At 30.5% G+C, this 16803-nt stretch overlaps 1 protein-coding gene across 2 annotated transcripts in view; it reads left to right on the top strand.

The window, feature by feature from the left end:
* Window positions 1–16803, top strand: part of PCDH15 (protocadherin related 15) — a 730119-nt gene that overhangs the window by 99054 nt on the left and 614262 nt on the right. For both annotated transcript variants that reach the window (XM_039871826.1, XM_039871827.1), the window contains exon 2: window positions 15851–15969. In XM_039871826.1, the coding sequence (XP_039727760.1) occupies window positions 15879–15969 (91 nt within the window). In that variant the 5' untranslated portion in view covers window positions 15851–15878. The remainder of the gene's footprint in view (window positions 1–15850; window positions 15970–16803) is intronic.

The raw sequence follows: 16803 nt of genomic DNA, 5'->3' as shown, positions 1-16803 counted from the left end.
AATAGCATCCTAATTCCTATTAGATATGAAATCTTACCTTAACACTGTAACACAGTATTTTTCTTTTATAAAAACAATTTCAAGAATATCACATAAAGTACACTGCTAATACATTCAGTTCAAACATTGTATTAGTTTCCTAAGGCTTCCATAACAATTTACCACAATCTTAGAGGCTTAAAACAATAGAAATATATTATTTTATAGGTCAGAATTCTAAGAAGGTATCAGCAGGACTGTATTCCCTTTGGAGGCTCTGTGGGAAAATCTATCTTTGCCTCTTCTAGCTTCTAGTGACTCTAGGAATTCCTTGGTATATGGCAACATCACTCCAATCTCTACCTCAGTCGTAATATGTCCTCCTGTGTCTGTGTGTTCTCCTCTTCCATTTCTTATACGAACACATATCATTGGATTTATTTACCCTTATAAGGCTCATCTCAGATATAACTTCCCTAAAAATTTTGAATTCCCTTCCTCATGTGATCATATTCTTATTTTTTGCAAACTACATTATTTTTCATTTTTCTTACAACGCTGAAAACTTTCTCGTGCTTTGGTATAATCAATACCTCTTCCTAGGCTACTTTCTTATTATCTCTTTAACATTTTACAAAGGAGAAACTAGGGCTTTGAAAGGCTAAAAATCTTTCCCAAGGTGATGTGGCATGTAATGGTCAGAGTCAGGATTGCAACTTAGATTAGTCAGACACTAATGCCAGGCTTTTACATTACACATGACAGTATTTAAGATATCTTGGACTTTGAAGAATTATGAGAAGACATTGGACCTGGAATTGAAGATCTTGATTCTAGACTTGCCTCTAATGTGTGATCTTGGTGAGACCACCTAACCTCTCATTCTCAAAAGAAATTAAAATGCCTATTTTTACCATTTTTATATAAAAATTAAAAAACAATATTTATTTGAAGTACCTAGGAAAGTATCTAAAAATATAATATAAATGCCGAAGAATTGTTGTTGCCTCTGAAACTTGATTATGGAATCCGTTTTGAACCCCCTGAAGCACCTTATCCTCTATAAGTATGTAATGTGCCTATTATATAATAATAGTTTTTAAATTATTAGTAAGATATGGTGATGGATGGGAGCCACAGTTTTAGATAAATATTTCATTTCAATTTTTTAAACACCTAGTTCTATTTTAGTTATTCAGGCCAAAATTGTAGTTAATATAACAGAAGAGAAAGAGCAGCTTCATTATCTGCTGTTATTCAAATGTTTTAAATAAATACCACCTTTGAAAATATTTATTTAAGATTCAGTATGAGATTTAAAATATTTTGTTTAATAGGAAAATTTTAAAGGAATTTTTTAAATTAAAGGTAACAGTAAACCAAATAAATTAGTTGCATTTTGCCTGCATCCCAATAGCTGAATATGACTAGGAAAAAAAAAAGGAAAAAAACAAAAACTTCAAGTGGCCTGTCATCTCTGTGCAGGAACTGTATTATCTTTTCCCAGTTAATTCATACTATTGTTTTCCATATGAATACTGCATACCATCTCTTTCTTCTCAAACCTTCAACACACCTTTCTTATCCAGGTATTCTGTGCCTTCTCTAGAAATAATGATGAACCGTGCATGACCACTGGAGCCCATTCCCTTTACCAAGCCAAGGACCACTCTCTTACAATTACATTCACTCTCCTGCTTTGTCAGCATTACCTTCTTTCATGAATTATCCCGTTACTAATAACCTGTTTTTGCATACACAAACACATACCCACACACCCAATTTTTTGACTAATCATCACCACTCTCTTCATAGCCCTGCATTTTTCTGCTTACTTGTGCCACAAAACAAAACCAGAAAAAGAAAAAAGAAAAAAGGGGGAAAAAAAAGAATTTTCCAAACTCTCTCTATTTCTTAAAAATCTCTAGGAAGGCTTCTATTCCACTGCTCCACTGAAACCATTTCTTTTCAGGATATCAGTGACTTTGTTTTACCAAATACCCAATTGTTGATTCTCAATCTTTATCTTCCTTCACCTATCAGTAGTACTTGGCATATTCCTCTCCTCTTCTTTTTGGAAACTCTTTCTTCACTTAGATTCAGGGTCTTTCTCTTGGTCCTTCTCAGTTGCTTTAGCTAGATCCTCTTTAATTTTCTGATAGCAAAATATTTACAAGTCCCATTTCTTCTCCCTTTATACTCACTCCATAAACAGTCCCTATCAGTTCTATGATTTTTCCATGACTGCCAGCTTTGTATTTCCTCTGAAATTCAAACTCATTGATATCCGTGTGTGGAACATCTTTTATTTGGTGGTTCAATAGATATTTCAGACTTTAATTGTCTAGGTCAGACTCTTGATGTTACTTCAAATCTGCTTCTCCCCTATCATAACATATCCCATCATAATCTTTACTCTTCTAGTCCCCTGAGTTCTCTTGTTCTCTCATCTCATTTACTGCTAACTCCTTCTCTTTAATTGTGCTATAGTTAAACTGGATTATTTGCTGTTTCTCAACCATGGCTGGCATGCTCCCAACTCAGAGCCTGCTTCCCAATGATGGGGTTCTCTAAATTAGCCCTTGTTTGATCCAGATCTCAGTTCAAATGTCATTTTTAAATTAAATTTATTGGGGTGACATTGGCTAATAAAATTATATAGTTTTCAAGTGTGTAATTCTGTAATACTTCATGTCTATATTGCATTGTATGTTCATCACCCAAAGTCATCTACTTTCATCACTATATATTTGACTCCCTTAATCTTCTTCTGCTTCCCCCCTCCCTCCTTTCTCTCTTGTAATCACTAAACTGTTGTCTGTGTCTATGAGATTAGTTTATTTGTTTGTCTTGTTACTTTCATTTTTATATTCCACATATGGGTGATATATCATATGGTTCTCGAGTTTTTCCCTCTGACTTCTTTTGCTTAGCATGATATTCTCAAGATCCATCCATGTTGTTGCAAATGACAGTATTTCATGTTTTCTTATGGCTGAGTAATATTCCATTGTATATAAGTACCAGATCTTCTTTATCCAATCATCTATTGAAAGATACTTTAGTTGTTTCTGTGTCTTGGTCACCGTGAATAATGCTGCAGTGAACGTCAGGGTGCATATATCATTACAGATAAATGTTTTCAAATTTTTGGGGTTGATACTAAGAAAAGGGATTGCTGGGTCATATGGTAGTTCTATTCTTAATATTTTGAGGAACCTTCATACTGTTTTCTATAGTGACTGTTCAAATGTCATTTTATCAAACAGCTTTCCCTAAGTATCTTAAATAACTAGCAACCCTTTCCCTATTCCAATCATCTCTCTTTATGTCTATCTGCAAGTACTAAAACTACTTACATTATATTTGTATGTTTTCTCTTTTCTCAAGAAAATATGAGCTTCATAAAGGCCTTAACAAAACTATTGTTAAGCAATAGTTTTCAAGAAAAGTGAAAAGAGATTAAAAAGACACACATATGTCTAACCATTGTATTTTGAATACTTAATGTTAGGAGAAATGCATCTCAGCATGATATGGCAAATATAAACTTCAGGTTTGTTTTCATAAGTTGTAGAATTCCACTGTGGAAAAGAGAAAAATAACCTCAAACCTGACCCTGAAGAGTACCTTGAAAAGAATCTCTACAGATATAGTGCTGAATTATTGATCTTTTATCTCTATTTAGTTAGGGGCTTCACTTTATTTTTCATTCCTCTCTAACTGCTATATTTGTCACCCTAAACAGGAGAAATAGATAACTTATCACTATTATCCTGAGGGAGAAAACCTAACTTTCTTTCATAAATAAGAAATAGCTGTAAAAAAGTAAATATATTTAATCAACTTCAATAACACGTGTTTTGATTAGATATATTTTATCTTGGCAGTTTAACACACATTTACTTATATATCAAATACACAAATAAACACACATGGAGATATATTAGGAAAATGTTCTTAATCAAATATGTGATATCCCCAAGAATTAAAATTATTCCAAATTTTAGAAGTGCACAAGTAATTGGAACACGATTTTATTTCATTTGCTTTTAAGGAGCTAAGTAACAGTAATATTTTTAAAATAATCAACAGATTCATTTGAATTTGCAGTAGTATTTTACTTCTATACAGAAATTTAAACAAAACTTCCTTACCAGACTAAGTATTTTCATTATCTTATTACGTTTTTTGTCCGTTCTCTAAACAAATCACTATTGCCAGACTCTCATCTCATCTGTAATTACTATTGCTTAAGAATCTCTATTCAGAATGAGATTACAAAAAAATTATAGACACCAGCCACACTTAAAGTTTTTAATATATCAGTTGGAATAGTTTTTATTCTGCATGTATGGTAGAAGATAGTGCATGATACAATTTTAATTCTAACTTAAAATATTACAATTAGTCTACTCATGTGTTTTCAAGAGAAGTGATTTGTAGAGGTTAATCTGTGTGCACAATATTTCCCACTTTAATTAACAATGCCTCATAAACAGAGTATGTTTCGCTATTGCTTTTGTTTCCCTAAAGCCTCTTTTGGTAAATATCATGAAATATAAATAATTTGTTTTTCTCTTTAATATAATAATGCACAGGAAAATTTTCTTAGATTATATTAACAAATTCCACTATATCATATATTTTATTATCTATTATATGTTTTGAAATTCACATTGATGACACAAGTGGTCTGCAAATGTTTCTAGAATTCCAACGATATAATCAAGGTTTTGTTGTTTTATTCAATTTTATGTCAGTATTATTTCCTGTAATATTTAGATATTATCTTTTTAAAAAATTTGTTTTCTCTAAGTATAAAAATATATATGCATTCTCATTCTATCTGTATGGTCATATATAAGATAACCTTCAAGGTCATTTTGATGACAGTCTGAAACTCATTTAGGAAGGCTTACATTTGATACAATTTATTGAAATTTGGAAACAAGTTTTATGATTGCAATCATTTACTGATTTTTTTTGAATGGAGGAGAAATTGCATAACCTTAAAATCGAATACAAGCTCTCATTGGAAATTGAAATACCAGTCTTAGTGATGCTCACAAAAGATAAATAACAAATACAAAAACCTTGTTTAAAATATTGTCTCAAACTATCCTTAAACCCTAAAAATAATAGAAAAAATATAGGTAAATGTCATCGATATGAATTTAACCTGGAATTTTGTGTGATCTTTAAATATAAACTTAAGAATGTAAATCAATACTTGAGTCAAGAATAAAATTTCTAATAATGATAACTATATCCTAAATACATACTTACTTTGGTAAGGTAGATGTGCATCCATGAAAACTTTTATAAATATACACACACACTTTGTATTACTTTTTAAAGTAACTACATGCCATTGCTGAAAGTTCTTTTTGAGAAAATTCTGATAACAGTATTAAAATTCCCACTCAGGAGACTCTGGGCATCCTGGCACATCATCTTTATAGATACTGCATATATTACTGAGATAGATATTTTTCAGGAAGAAAGACATAATTTTCAAAGAATGTGACTATGAATAGAGGTTTTGTAGAATATCACATAGTACTATGGTCCTAAACATAGAGAGAAAGCTATAATTATATAACGGGCAGTTCGTGATAAACTCTCAATATGGTCATTTCAAATTGTTGCATCATCAGCTGGATAGCACAAGCAGTTATTTTTTTTATTATTTATTATTATTATTTGTGCCTACAGCACCTGGTCTTCCTAGGTGGTCTCCCATCCAAGTACTAACTAGGCCTGACCCTGCTTAGCTTCCAAGATCAGACATCGGGCTTACTCAGGGTGGCATGGCATAGACCATGAACTGTGGCTACACTGGGGCGTGAACCCAGGACTTTCTGCGTATAAAGCAGATGTGCTAACCACTACACTGTGGAACCACGTCCACAAGCAGTTATTTGTTTATATTTTTGGCCAACATCATATGTTAAAAATAGCTCAATTTAAAAAGTTTAATATTTGTTAATTCACATTAAAATCTAGATACTTCATTTTATCAAAAATATTGGAAGACCAAAAACTGGGTTTGTGTTTCCACAAAGAATCCAATATCAGTTTAAATTCAGCAAATCTCTAGCTTTTCCATTTTCCTTCTATAAGCTTTACTTATTAACAGTACCTTGATAAATCTTATATTCTTATTCATTTATGATTCCTTCTTTAAATAATTGTGACTACTTAATACATGAACCTAACACACACACACACACACCCCTCCACAATTTCTCTTTTCTATAACTTAACACTCATTTTTATCTCACGACAATTATATTTTCATTATTTTTTAATCTTTATATACCCCTTGTATACAAGCTTTTAGTAAAATATACTTTTGAAATGCATGACAGATTGTTGAGCATGGGCAGAGAGATGAAATTATTTCTTCTTCAACTCTTCCTTTCACTATGTACTAATCATTATTAAAATTGTAAATTCAAAATCATCCATAAGATCTAATTTCATCTTTGCCCATGGATATCACATTAATAAGTTTCTAATCTTAAGACTTCTTCCTTTCACCCACAAAAAAATTCCCGATTCTGATTTATTCATCCATGTCTGAAACTGGAAAGTGGTGTTGGGGGTGCTGTTTCTAGCTATTAATTTGTGTGAAAGTTAATACTCTTTAATGATATTTTTTCTAAGAGAAATATCCTGCTGATCATGTAAAATCAGAGACTTTTCATAGTTTAAAAGTTACACTTTATGCTTTATGAATAATAATTAAAAACTTGAACCTTTGAATTTTAGCAATAATTCTAAGTGAAAAACTGTTACTTTATAAAGTGACTATTCCTTCATTAGACGAGAATGCTAATTAAGTAGAAAAATGCAATAATTTATATTTCCATACATGGTTTGTTTTGTTTTCCAAAAATTCTTTAAAGTAGGTACTTATCATTTTGCATTAATTTTGCCATTTCAACAAAAATATTAAAATAGTATTATGTGACTCAAGTTCATTTCTTTCTGGTGATTTTTTTTTCAGGAAGACTCACATTAAAAATATACATTATAGGTTACACAGGGCTCTACTAATATCAGTGTACTCAGACACAGGAGTGAAATTTGCTTATTTCATTATTTATAAAGCATTTCTTGTATGAGTAAGAAAAAATTGTTTAAATTGTATTTGTACCTCAAACATAAAGAATCCAAATATTGTATTGTATTATCATTCTCAGTTAGGACAGAATTTTACAATTATAATACTGGCTATTCTTTAAAAAGAATGCTCTGAGACCAGATAATATTGCTTTTTGTTTCTTCTTCTGTCCTTTAAATATTAACCAACTCTGCTAGAGGTATTTTGTTAACCTAAAAATGAGGCCAAAGTGAGAGGCCACAACATTTATTTGGGAGTGAATAAAATATTCTGGAAACACTAGTTCAGGTAGAAACCCAAATACAGTTCTGATTAGGGTGAGAAGGTAAGGGTTTTTTATGAGAAAGGAAAGAGAAATAATTACATGAATAGAAGAAAGGAATTTCTATTGGTGTTAATAAGTCAAAGAAGGAATTTTTACAAATGCAAATAAACCAATTCTTTAGGTATACTTAGTGGTGCTAATTCTAAAGAATGTCTTTAATTTTCAGTCTAGTAGTCAGCATGTCTGTTTTCCTGTTACCTTTGCAAAAGCAATTGTTTGGAATAAATTGTTAATTTGGTCCAGTCCAAAGGTTATTTTGCCAGTTTAAATATTTCAAAGGTTTGATAAGTAAGATGTACAAGGCAATTCCTCTGGTATAGCAGCTCCAACTTCATATTTAAGTGGCTCCATTTTTATTATTTTTCACAATTTAAACAGAAGATATAAAACATAATTATAGCATTCGGTAGCACATAGTCTACCTATTATTCATCTTTTTCTCTTTAAATCCATTCTATGTATTCCTACCAAGTGAATCTACACTTTGAATGTCTTCTTTTTTAAATATGTCAATAGTCACTATTATTATTAAATCTTGTTAGCGTGGATTTACCAGTCTTGTACGATGATTAGTATATATACTTCCAAATTTGTCACCTGCTAGTCCACTATTCAGTCTCTATCTCTAGTTAAATTTGTTTTTTAAATTACCTTTTCTCTACTTTTTTTTAATCTTATCTCTTACATGGGAGTGATTTTCTCCTTTTTTTCCCATGTATATCTTATTCAGACTTTAATAACCTATGCAATTTTTATAATTAATTATATCTAAAATAATTTATATTTAGTGTTTAAATTACATTTATTTTTAAACTACAATTTATGATATGAAATGCAATTTTCTGAATATTAAGAATTACTTGGACGTGGTTCCATAGTGTAGCGGTTAGCACATCTGTTTTACACGCGGAAGGTCCTGGGTTCGCATCCCAGTGGAGCCACGGTCTATGGTCTATGGCCATGCACTCTGAACAAGCCCGATGTCTGATCAGGGTTGGGCCTGGTTAGTTGGATGGGAGACCACCTAGGAAGAACAGGTGCTATAGGCATAAATAATAATAAAAAATAATTGCTTTAATTTGTAATTTCCAACTTTATTTTAGTGCATAGGTACATATAATAAATAGATTTCCAATTATATTTATCTAAATAAGATTTTGGTTTGTGATTTTTTAAAAGTAAATTAGATGCTCATTCAAATTTCTATATTCCAAAAAACAATCCTAACTAACTTGTACATGTTATTTGTCTAACTTTTTAGTTACACTGTATAGCAGTTCTTTGTAACTCTAGCACTAGGAAACATATTTGTGCTTTATTCTTTTATTTATACCTGTAAATTGGTTTATGTTATCATTATAATTGTCATTATGCTATTAATATAAATACAATTAATATATTTTACTCTAAAAGGAGTGGCAGATAAGGGAAGATTATTAAAAATAGACAGTTATATTTTCTGGTTAGTTTGTTTAAAAAATATATATAAGAAGTTAACTCAAGACCCAAGAAAATAGAATAAAGTATTTCAAATTAACTATTTTTGACCTTTTATTCTTTATTGTTCTTATCTTATAACTTTAGGAAAACAATATTTGTACATTAGACTTTCATGAATACCTGGCCAAAGGCAACACTTATAGAAATGTTTAGTTCTTGTGCCACAACATTGAAGATAATGTTTGTGGTATAATTCATTTCATTAAAACTACAACTATTGGTCTGTGCAAGACCACTCTCTTCTTTGTTGAATGTGTATTTCCCACTTTAATTGTGTTCAATACTTCCATTTCTACCCTCAATCCCATAAACAACTATCATCTAAAGATTTAAATTATTAAATATATATGTAAATATATACATGTTCATCAGATCCTCCACATATTAATTTGCTATTGTTAGATATAAATTACCATAAACTTAGTAGGTTAAAACAACATTGATTTTATCAGAGTTTCTGTGGTTGAGGAGTTCTACCACCACTTAGCTAGGTCCTTTGTTCAGTGTCTTATAAGGCTGTAATCAATCAATCCATCAATCTATCTATTTATAATTTATTTATTTATTCCTTTTTTCTTCCTCACACTGCTGTAGTCTCTTCATCTTATAAAATGCCTCACAGGATTAGCACTCAGTAAATACTTATGCGGTAAATTTTAAAAATGAATATCCTTTAGTGCATCTATTACTAATTTTTTTTATCATTCAAGTTTTCATCTGTCAATTACAGCAAAATGAAATGGATTTTATTATTCTAATTTTAAACCAATCCTCAGGAGTTTTCACTAGTTTTCCATTCATGCAGCAAAGAAATTGCAGAACTAGGAATGTACCATGAATCTCTCCCATTGCAAAGACAGATTTGTTATTATAATACATCCAAAAAGTCACTGGTAGTTTTACACTTTCAACTTCTATCTCTCTTAACTCACTTAGTACTTTGACTTTTGTTAATGGATTTTCTCTAAGAGAAGAATAATTTATTCATCAATTTATTTGTATTTCTTTGAGATGTTTAACCTTTATCAAACATGATTAGTCCTAATCTGCTTCCTATGACAGAGAATGACAGAAATCTCCTTCAAATTTCCTTTTAAAATCACACATGCACTGGCCTGAGCTCTAAAACTTAGTTTTAAATTTATTTGGTTATATTTTTAAGTTAAACATCCCACAGATAAAATAATACTTGGCCTTTGCTTACTCCTTTCAAACTAAATTTTTTCCTGTTATTTTTCAAAGAAATTAGTGAAAATAATGTATGTCTAAGACTAGAATCTAGATGATAGTTTAGAAAACATAGATTTAATGAAAATCCCTAAAATTTGAAAGTAAAATTTAATATACCCCTAATTTGGAATCATTTAACTACTTTGAAATGACATTTTAAGCAAAAAGTATAAAATATGGTGCTTGCTCAATAGTAAAGTCATTATGAAGAAACTAAGTTGATTAATTTCTGCAGTAGAAGCAGAGTATATAAAATGCACTAAATATACTAAAATTTTCTTATTGAGTAAATGCTTGTATAAACACTAAAATGAATATCCAGTATGTTAGCAATAGTGGATGTAGGTTTTGAAATCCACTCTCTTTTTAAAACTCTGATATTCATTTCATTAAACTAACTAGCATAGCTAGATTATTTTAACATATAGTGTATAACCGTTGATTACATTGAATATTGGCTTTATCTAGTAGGATACAATCTTTAATGTAAATCGAATAGGCAAATTATATTTGTCAGTGATTTGTTTTCCTTTTGAGGAGTGTTACCCCAAAAGAAAACCAGTGTCCCTCTCTTTTTCATTTAGAGTTTTTGATTAACCTATCATTTAAAAAAAAAAAAAATAGACTCCTTTACACATGTTAAGGTACTGATTGAATTTTCCAAAGGTCTACTAAAGTTTGTAGAAAAATGTCTAAAGTTGTGTTCTCCTTATGTGTACCATATGGTTTCAGGAAATGTATTCTGAGTTAAAACAGTCTCATTTATATTTACAGCAGTTAGGTATATATTTAAAATGTTTAAAACTTAAATGCAATACATTGTCTATAAACAGTTGAAGTAATGACAAGTTAGTTCTTATGGATTTCTTCTCTTCCTCATTTAAAAAATTATTTTCATCAACTCTGATCCCACCATGTGTATGTATATATATAGAGTGTGTTTACATATATATTCTATACATATACACACACACACATATATATAGGTATTATATATGTATTATCTTTACATATATCTTCATGTTTTATATATGTGTGTGTGTGAGAGAGAGAGAGAGAGAGAGAAAGAGAGCGAGAGCATACACCAATAAACATACATTTTAAAGTATAGAATCAAGACACACTCAAGCAATGTGGCATGTCAACAAGTTGTTAGCTTTTCCAGAGATCAGGTAAACCTCGTTTGAGCCAGGCTGGAGAAGTACCTTAGATCTCACAGTGCCCAGTGAAAACATAGGTTATTTTTCTGTCCTTACCTAAAATTAGCTTCGATCTGGCCATTTTCATCTTTGAAGGAGAATTCAGCTCATGACTAATAAAAAGGAAATAATATCAATATTTATCTATATATATAGTATAAATTTAAATAAAATATAAGCACATTTCTTTAAATAGATTTTATATGTAAAACTAATGTACTGTTATATAGATATGTTATACATAAAATATAATATATTTTATATTATACATGAATATATTTCATTATATTTTCTATATTATATAGGTACAATATATTTTATAAATATATATTTTATACTATATATAAATGTGATATAAATTACCTATAAATATATATTTATTTATAGATATTAATATAATTTATATATAAATTATAATACAAAAATAAAGTTATTTAGTTTAGAATGACAGAATATATTGGAAAGAATCTCTGAAATTGTGTTTTCTTGAAGTTGATATTGCAAAGAAAAAAAGAAATAGTTGATTCATTAGGTCATGGTTATGAGTGGTAAAAGCATTCTTGATGTTTCCCACTGTGATGACATAGAAGATTTCCAACCAGTTAGTTAAGGAAATTCATATTTGGTGTGGTGAGATGTTGTGAATTTGGAAAGCCTTGTGTCTTCCTTCTATTCGATAGTTTAGGTCACTTTAAAAGAAAGTTTGCTTTATCCTAGCATGTGGATAGTATACATTTCTTGCAAGGAAGACAGAGCAATGACAATTTTTATTTTTATAGCTATATCTAGATGTTGTTGGAGATTGGGAGCATCTGAGTTTAACTGAACAGACTGATGAAGGGCAGATGCATGTGTATACCTCTCACTTCACTGAGAGATTCTAGCTTGCTTCCTGACACAGTATTAATATGAGATTTCTCATCTTAATTTCAGCAGTGAACTCCAAACTTTGATATATCAAAGAAATTAGTGGTTTTTCACATAGCAGTCAGGAACAGAAGCTAAAAAAAAAAAATAAAAAAGAAGAAGGAGGAGGAGGAGGAGGAAGAGGAAGAAGAAGAAGAAGAAAAGGAAAAAGAAAAAGAAAAAAGAGAAGAAAATTTGACATTGTCAAAAATGTACCAGAGGGAAAAGTGCTGTGATGTCAACCTTGGATGCTTTTGCTATGTGTCACCACAACCAATCCAGATGCAAGCAGCAGAAATAAACATGACAAAGGCAGGACTTTATCTATTGCCAGCTTTTGGATTTATACTTAAAAATGAAAGGCAGTGAAAGGTCTTTATTCTCCTTCTGGGAGATGAACAGCAATCTGTGTTCAGAGTAGTAAATATCATTGAGGGTGCTTCCAGAAAGGGTTGTTGGAATAGTTCTCTTTCAGTTATGTAGTCAGAAAGCATTTTGATTGCTTTATATAATATTACTTAACTTTCTGAGTGAGAATTAAGTGTCAAGTGATAGTATAAAATTTCGAAAACACAAACTGGTATTTTCATGTCACTTACTACCTTTTAACATGTTATATAACTTATTTATGTTTTTTGTTTGTCTTTTTCATGTTGCTGGAATGTAAGATTCATGAGAACAGAGATCTGAATGGGCTTCTTTTCTTGATATTTTTCAACTTTTTAGAAGAGTGAGTGACACCTCAGAGACCCTCTATAAGTCCTTGTTGAATAAATGAATTTCTAAGAACATTGAATGCCAGAGAAATAAATATGAGCTTTATCTGGTAGGGAATACAAATGAAGTGTAATTCAAAAATGATATATTGTATCTTGAGTAATGCAGTAAAATATTAAGTCTATGGAAAATATATCATAAATTTCATGAGCTTCAAACTACTTACATGTAAGATTATAACATAATTGGGAATGCTTTTATTCCTCAATATTTTTGACAGTAGAATACTATTTCTAAATCACTATAGCAAAACTTATCTTTATTGGATATGCTAGAGTGTTGAATATGCCAATGAAATTATCTCCTGAAAAGTAGGTATGATCAACTTATTTATAGATCAGCTACATTCCTTTTTAGAACTGGCAAGGTCTAGATTGCTAGAGCATAACAACAGTGGCCAAGGAGAATTGGAGGGAAAATTTGTACTCAGAGAACATGGCAGAGTTCGAAAAGGACTTTATAATAAAGGTACAACACCATGTTGGAAATGTTGTTTGAAATGCCTTTAATTTGTCCACAATCATTTAACAAGACTTGGGGGTTTATCTATAAGAACTCTTCCTGAAGTTCTAGTGATTGTAAAACTAGTAATGAAAAGAGTTTCTTGTCTAGTGTCTGATTTGTTTTACCTTATTTGATGACAGAAATGCCACTGTCTCCTGATTAGCACAATAAGTGTATTAAACATTCTAGTCTTTAGTCTTTTGAATGGAGAGTATAGCCTCTTTTCAAGAGGTATCTTTTTATTATATCTTTACTGAATTTTCTTATTAAGTTAATATGTGCTCTATATTTTGAGATATCAGGTCAATATGGTGAGTCATAATTTTTAGGTGACTGTAAATATTGAGCCCATTGAAATGATTAAAATTGTTTTGAAAATAATGTAAATATAAATTGAGTAGTAAAAATATAAGATAGAAAAGTTGTTATCTTTCTCCTTATTCAAAAATAAACAAGTGTAGCACATTCTTCCAAATATTCTTATTGCTCCATGTGGTAAGAATTGTTATCTATTCTAAATGATTTTTATACAAGTTTTTATTATGATGTCTTCTAAAGTAAAAATATAATCTAATTAATAGATGTACAGGATTACAAATCAAGAAGTTCTTTTTCTGAACACATAATAATATCAATGGCTTTAATGATTCTAAAATTATGACACATTCGGTTGTTTTCATCTTGAAGGTTGTTAAATGAAACCAAAAGGTTTGAGTCTGAAGCAAAAGAAAATAGCATATTTATAAAAGCATAATACTAAAAACTAAGCTAGTAAGAGGGAAGTCAAGTTAGTAGATTAAGGACCCACAAGGGAATGCACTTTGTTCTTTTGTCGTTTGATAAAAATTATTTTCCTTTAATTTTTTACTAATAAATACCCTTTAAGTGTTTTTTCTTTATTTTTATTTCATTACTTTTTCTGTTTCTTCATGTTATCACATTAAAAAAAAAAAATTAAAGCCATTACTCGCGTACTCCAGATTTGAGACAATGAATGCATTAAATTTCCCTAGGTTTCAGGGGAGCAAGACAGCAAGCTGTTCTAGGTCTCCATATTCCTTGAAATCTCTGAGCCATGTGTTCTGAACATTTTCTAGTCATTTTCTGTAATGGACTAGAAATATTTCCTTTGTACATTCTGAAGAAGTTTATCAACAACTAGTCTAGGAGAGACGATCCTGGGCAGGAGTCATAAACCAAAGGATCTCAGAGAACAATATGGCCAGCCAGAAGCATTTAGTCTGTAAAGAGAATTGGACAATATTTAAACACTGGGCAATCTCATATGGAAATTTGGATTTCTACCATCTTCTTTAAAACTAGAAGACCTGGCAACACTGGTTTGCATTTCCATAGACAACTATTGACAAAAGCTGAGCACCAGCTGGTCTCTTCAGACAAATCTTGCACTCCACAGTTTACCATGACTTTCCTCATCCTATTATCCCTTTAGGTTAATTCGCTCTTTTCTTTTGTCTTCTTGTCCCCTGTAGCCATTTGAGTTTGGAACTTCTGAATTAGAGAAACAGAGTTCCTATCCTTCTTCTACCATGATCCGTAATCAGAGTTATTTTGAGCAATTGAATAAATTCTTCAATTTACAAAGAAACTGAGAGCACATCATTCTTTCAATAAGATTTTTTGGTGTGTTCACTACTAATATCTCATTCAATTTCTTTATTTACTGGGAGCTTGCAAAGAAAAACAGATAAATTAAAACAAAATTTATCCAAATGCTTCAAAGGACAGATGTGGTAAAAATTGATGGTTTATGCTTAGTTTTACTTGGCATAGTAAATCAATCTCTTATCACTGTACTAAAAAGAATTAGCATTTTAATGATTGTGCTTTATACTTAATTGTGTAAAACAAATGTAGGACACTAACAACTGGTTTACTGTCTTAAATTGCTGTGGAACAATTTACACTTAATAATCAAACTATGCTATAGACAAGATAAATTTCATAATTTAAATTGGTTAACATGTGATTCACTCACAGAGTCTCAATTTTAAAGAGAGTGTAGTTCTGATATTATCAGTATGTTAAATTTCAACTTACTTGCTTACAAAGTAAGTAACGGAGAAGATGTCTTCTCTCAGAGATTACTTGTCTGCAAATTCCTGTGGATAAAGAGTTCCAGTGTATTGAACAAGTGTGTTACTTTGTTAATGGACAACATGGCACAAGTAATTAACTATGAAGTCATTAAGACTTTTCTGTGCTTTGACAGTTGTGTTTACCTATAACAGATTAATGAACTTGTCAAATGTTTCTTTCTCCCTCTTGTTATTTCAGATCAGCCTTGAGTGGAACTTGATAGAAGATGTTACAACAGTTTTATCTCTGGAAATGGTTAGCCTCTGGGATTATCCTTGGCTCTCTCTCTGCAATCTGCTTTGGACAATATGATGATGGTAAGGCTGCTTTTGTCTGACCTTTATAGTTAGCCAGGGTTTCTGTTATTAAATGGAAAATGAAACACACCACAGAAAGGAATAATACTAATTTATAGTTCATTTTTAAAAGTTAATAGGTCTGTGCAATAATTTACCTTAATTAAAATGCTACAAAAATGGCATCCAATGCACTTTGTTTTCTTAACAAGAATTGCCGTATGGTAGAAAATCCAGTGCAAGGCCTCTATTTGAACAATTATTCTCACTAAGACAATTCTTAGTGCTATTAAAGAAAAACATTAAAGAAAGAAAAATAAATGAAAGGCATAAATATGGAGAAAAAATATTAAATTCTATTTACTAACACTTGAACAAACACAAACAAATAATTCCAGGTAAAGCTTAGTGACATAAAATTTCCAATGAGAAAAATCCCTGAAGGAGCAAAAGTAGATGCCATAACTGATTTTAGTGTTAAGTACTTTGTGTATTACATTATTTCGTCCCTCTCTAATTTATTTGGAAAGAGTGAAAAATATAAAAGACTTGGCATTAGATTTTGTAAGTAATTTCCTTTAAAAAGATGTATTAGTCATCAAGCTCCCTAGAGACTATTTAACATAATATGTTTGCAGTGGCCCAAATGTGCTTGTCTTAGAGATGTTAATATTGAAGGACTCTGTCTTATAATACCACATAATGAGAGTTAAGATATATGTAATACTTTAAGTTTAATAGAAGAAAAATATGGACAAAGTTCCCCACCCTGAAAGTTGCTATCTAGAAAGTTTCTTTTTTTCTTTTTTCTTTTCTTTTCTTTTGTTTTTTCTTTTCTTTTCTTTTCTTTTCTTT

This window comes from Pteropus medius, unplaced genomic scaffold (genome assembly GCF_902729225.1).
Source record: "Pteropus medius unplaced genomic scaffold, Ma_sr-lr_union100, whole genome shotgun sequence".
Classification (NCBI taxonomy): domain Eukaryota; kingdom Metazoa; phylum Chordata; class Mammalia; order Chiroptera; family Pteropodidae; genus Pteropus; species Pteropus medius.
The sequence above is the reverse complement of the archived record's forward strand: the minus strand, read 5'-3'. Positions and strand labels throughout refer to the sequence as shown.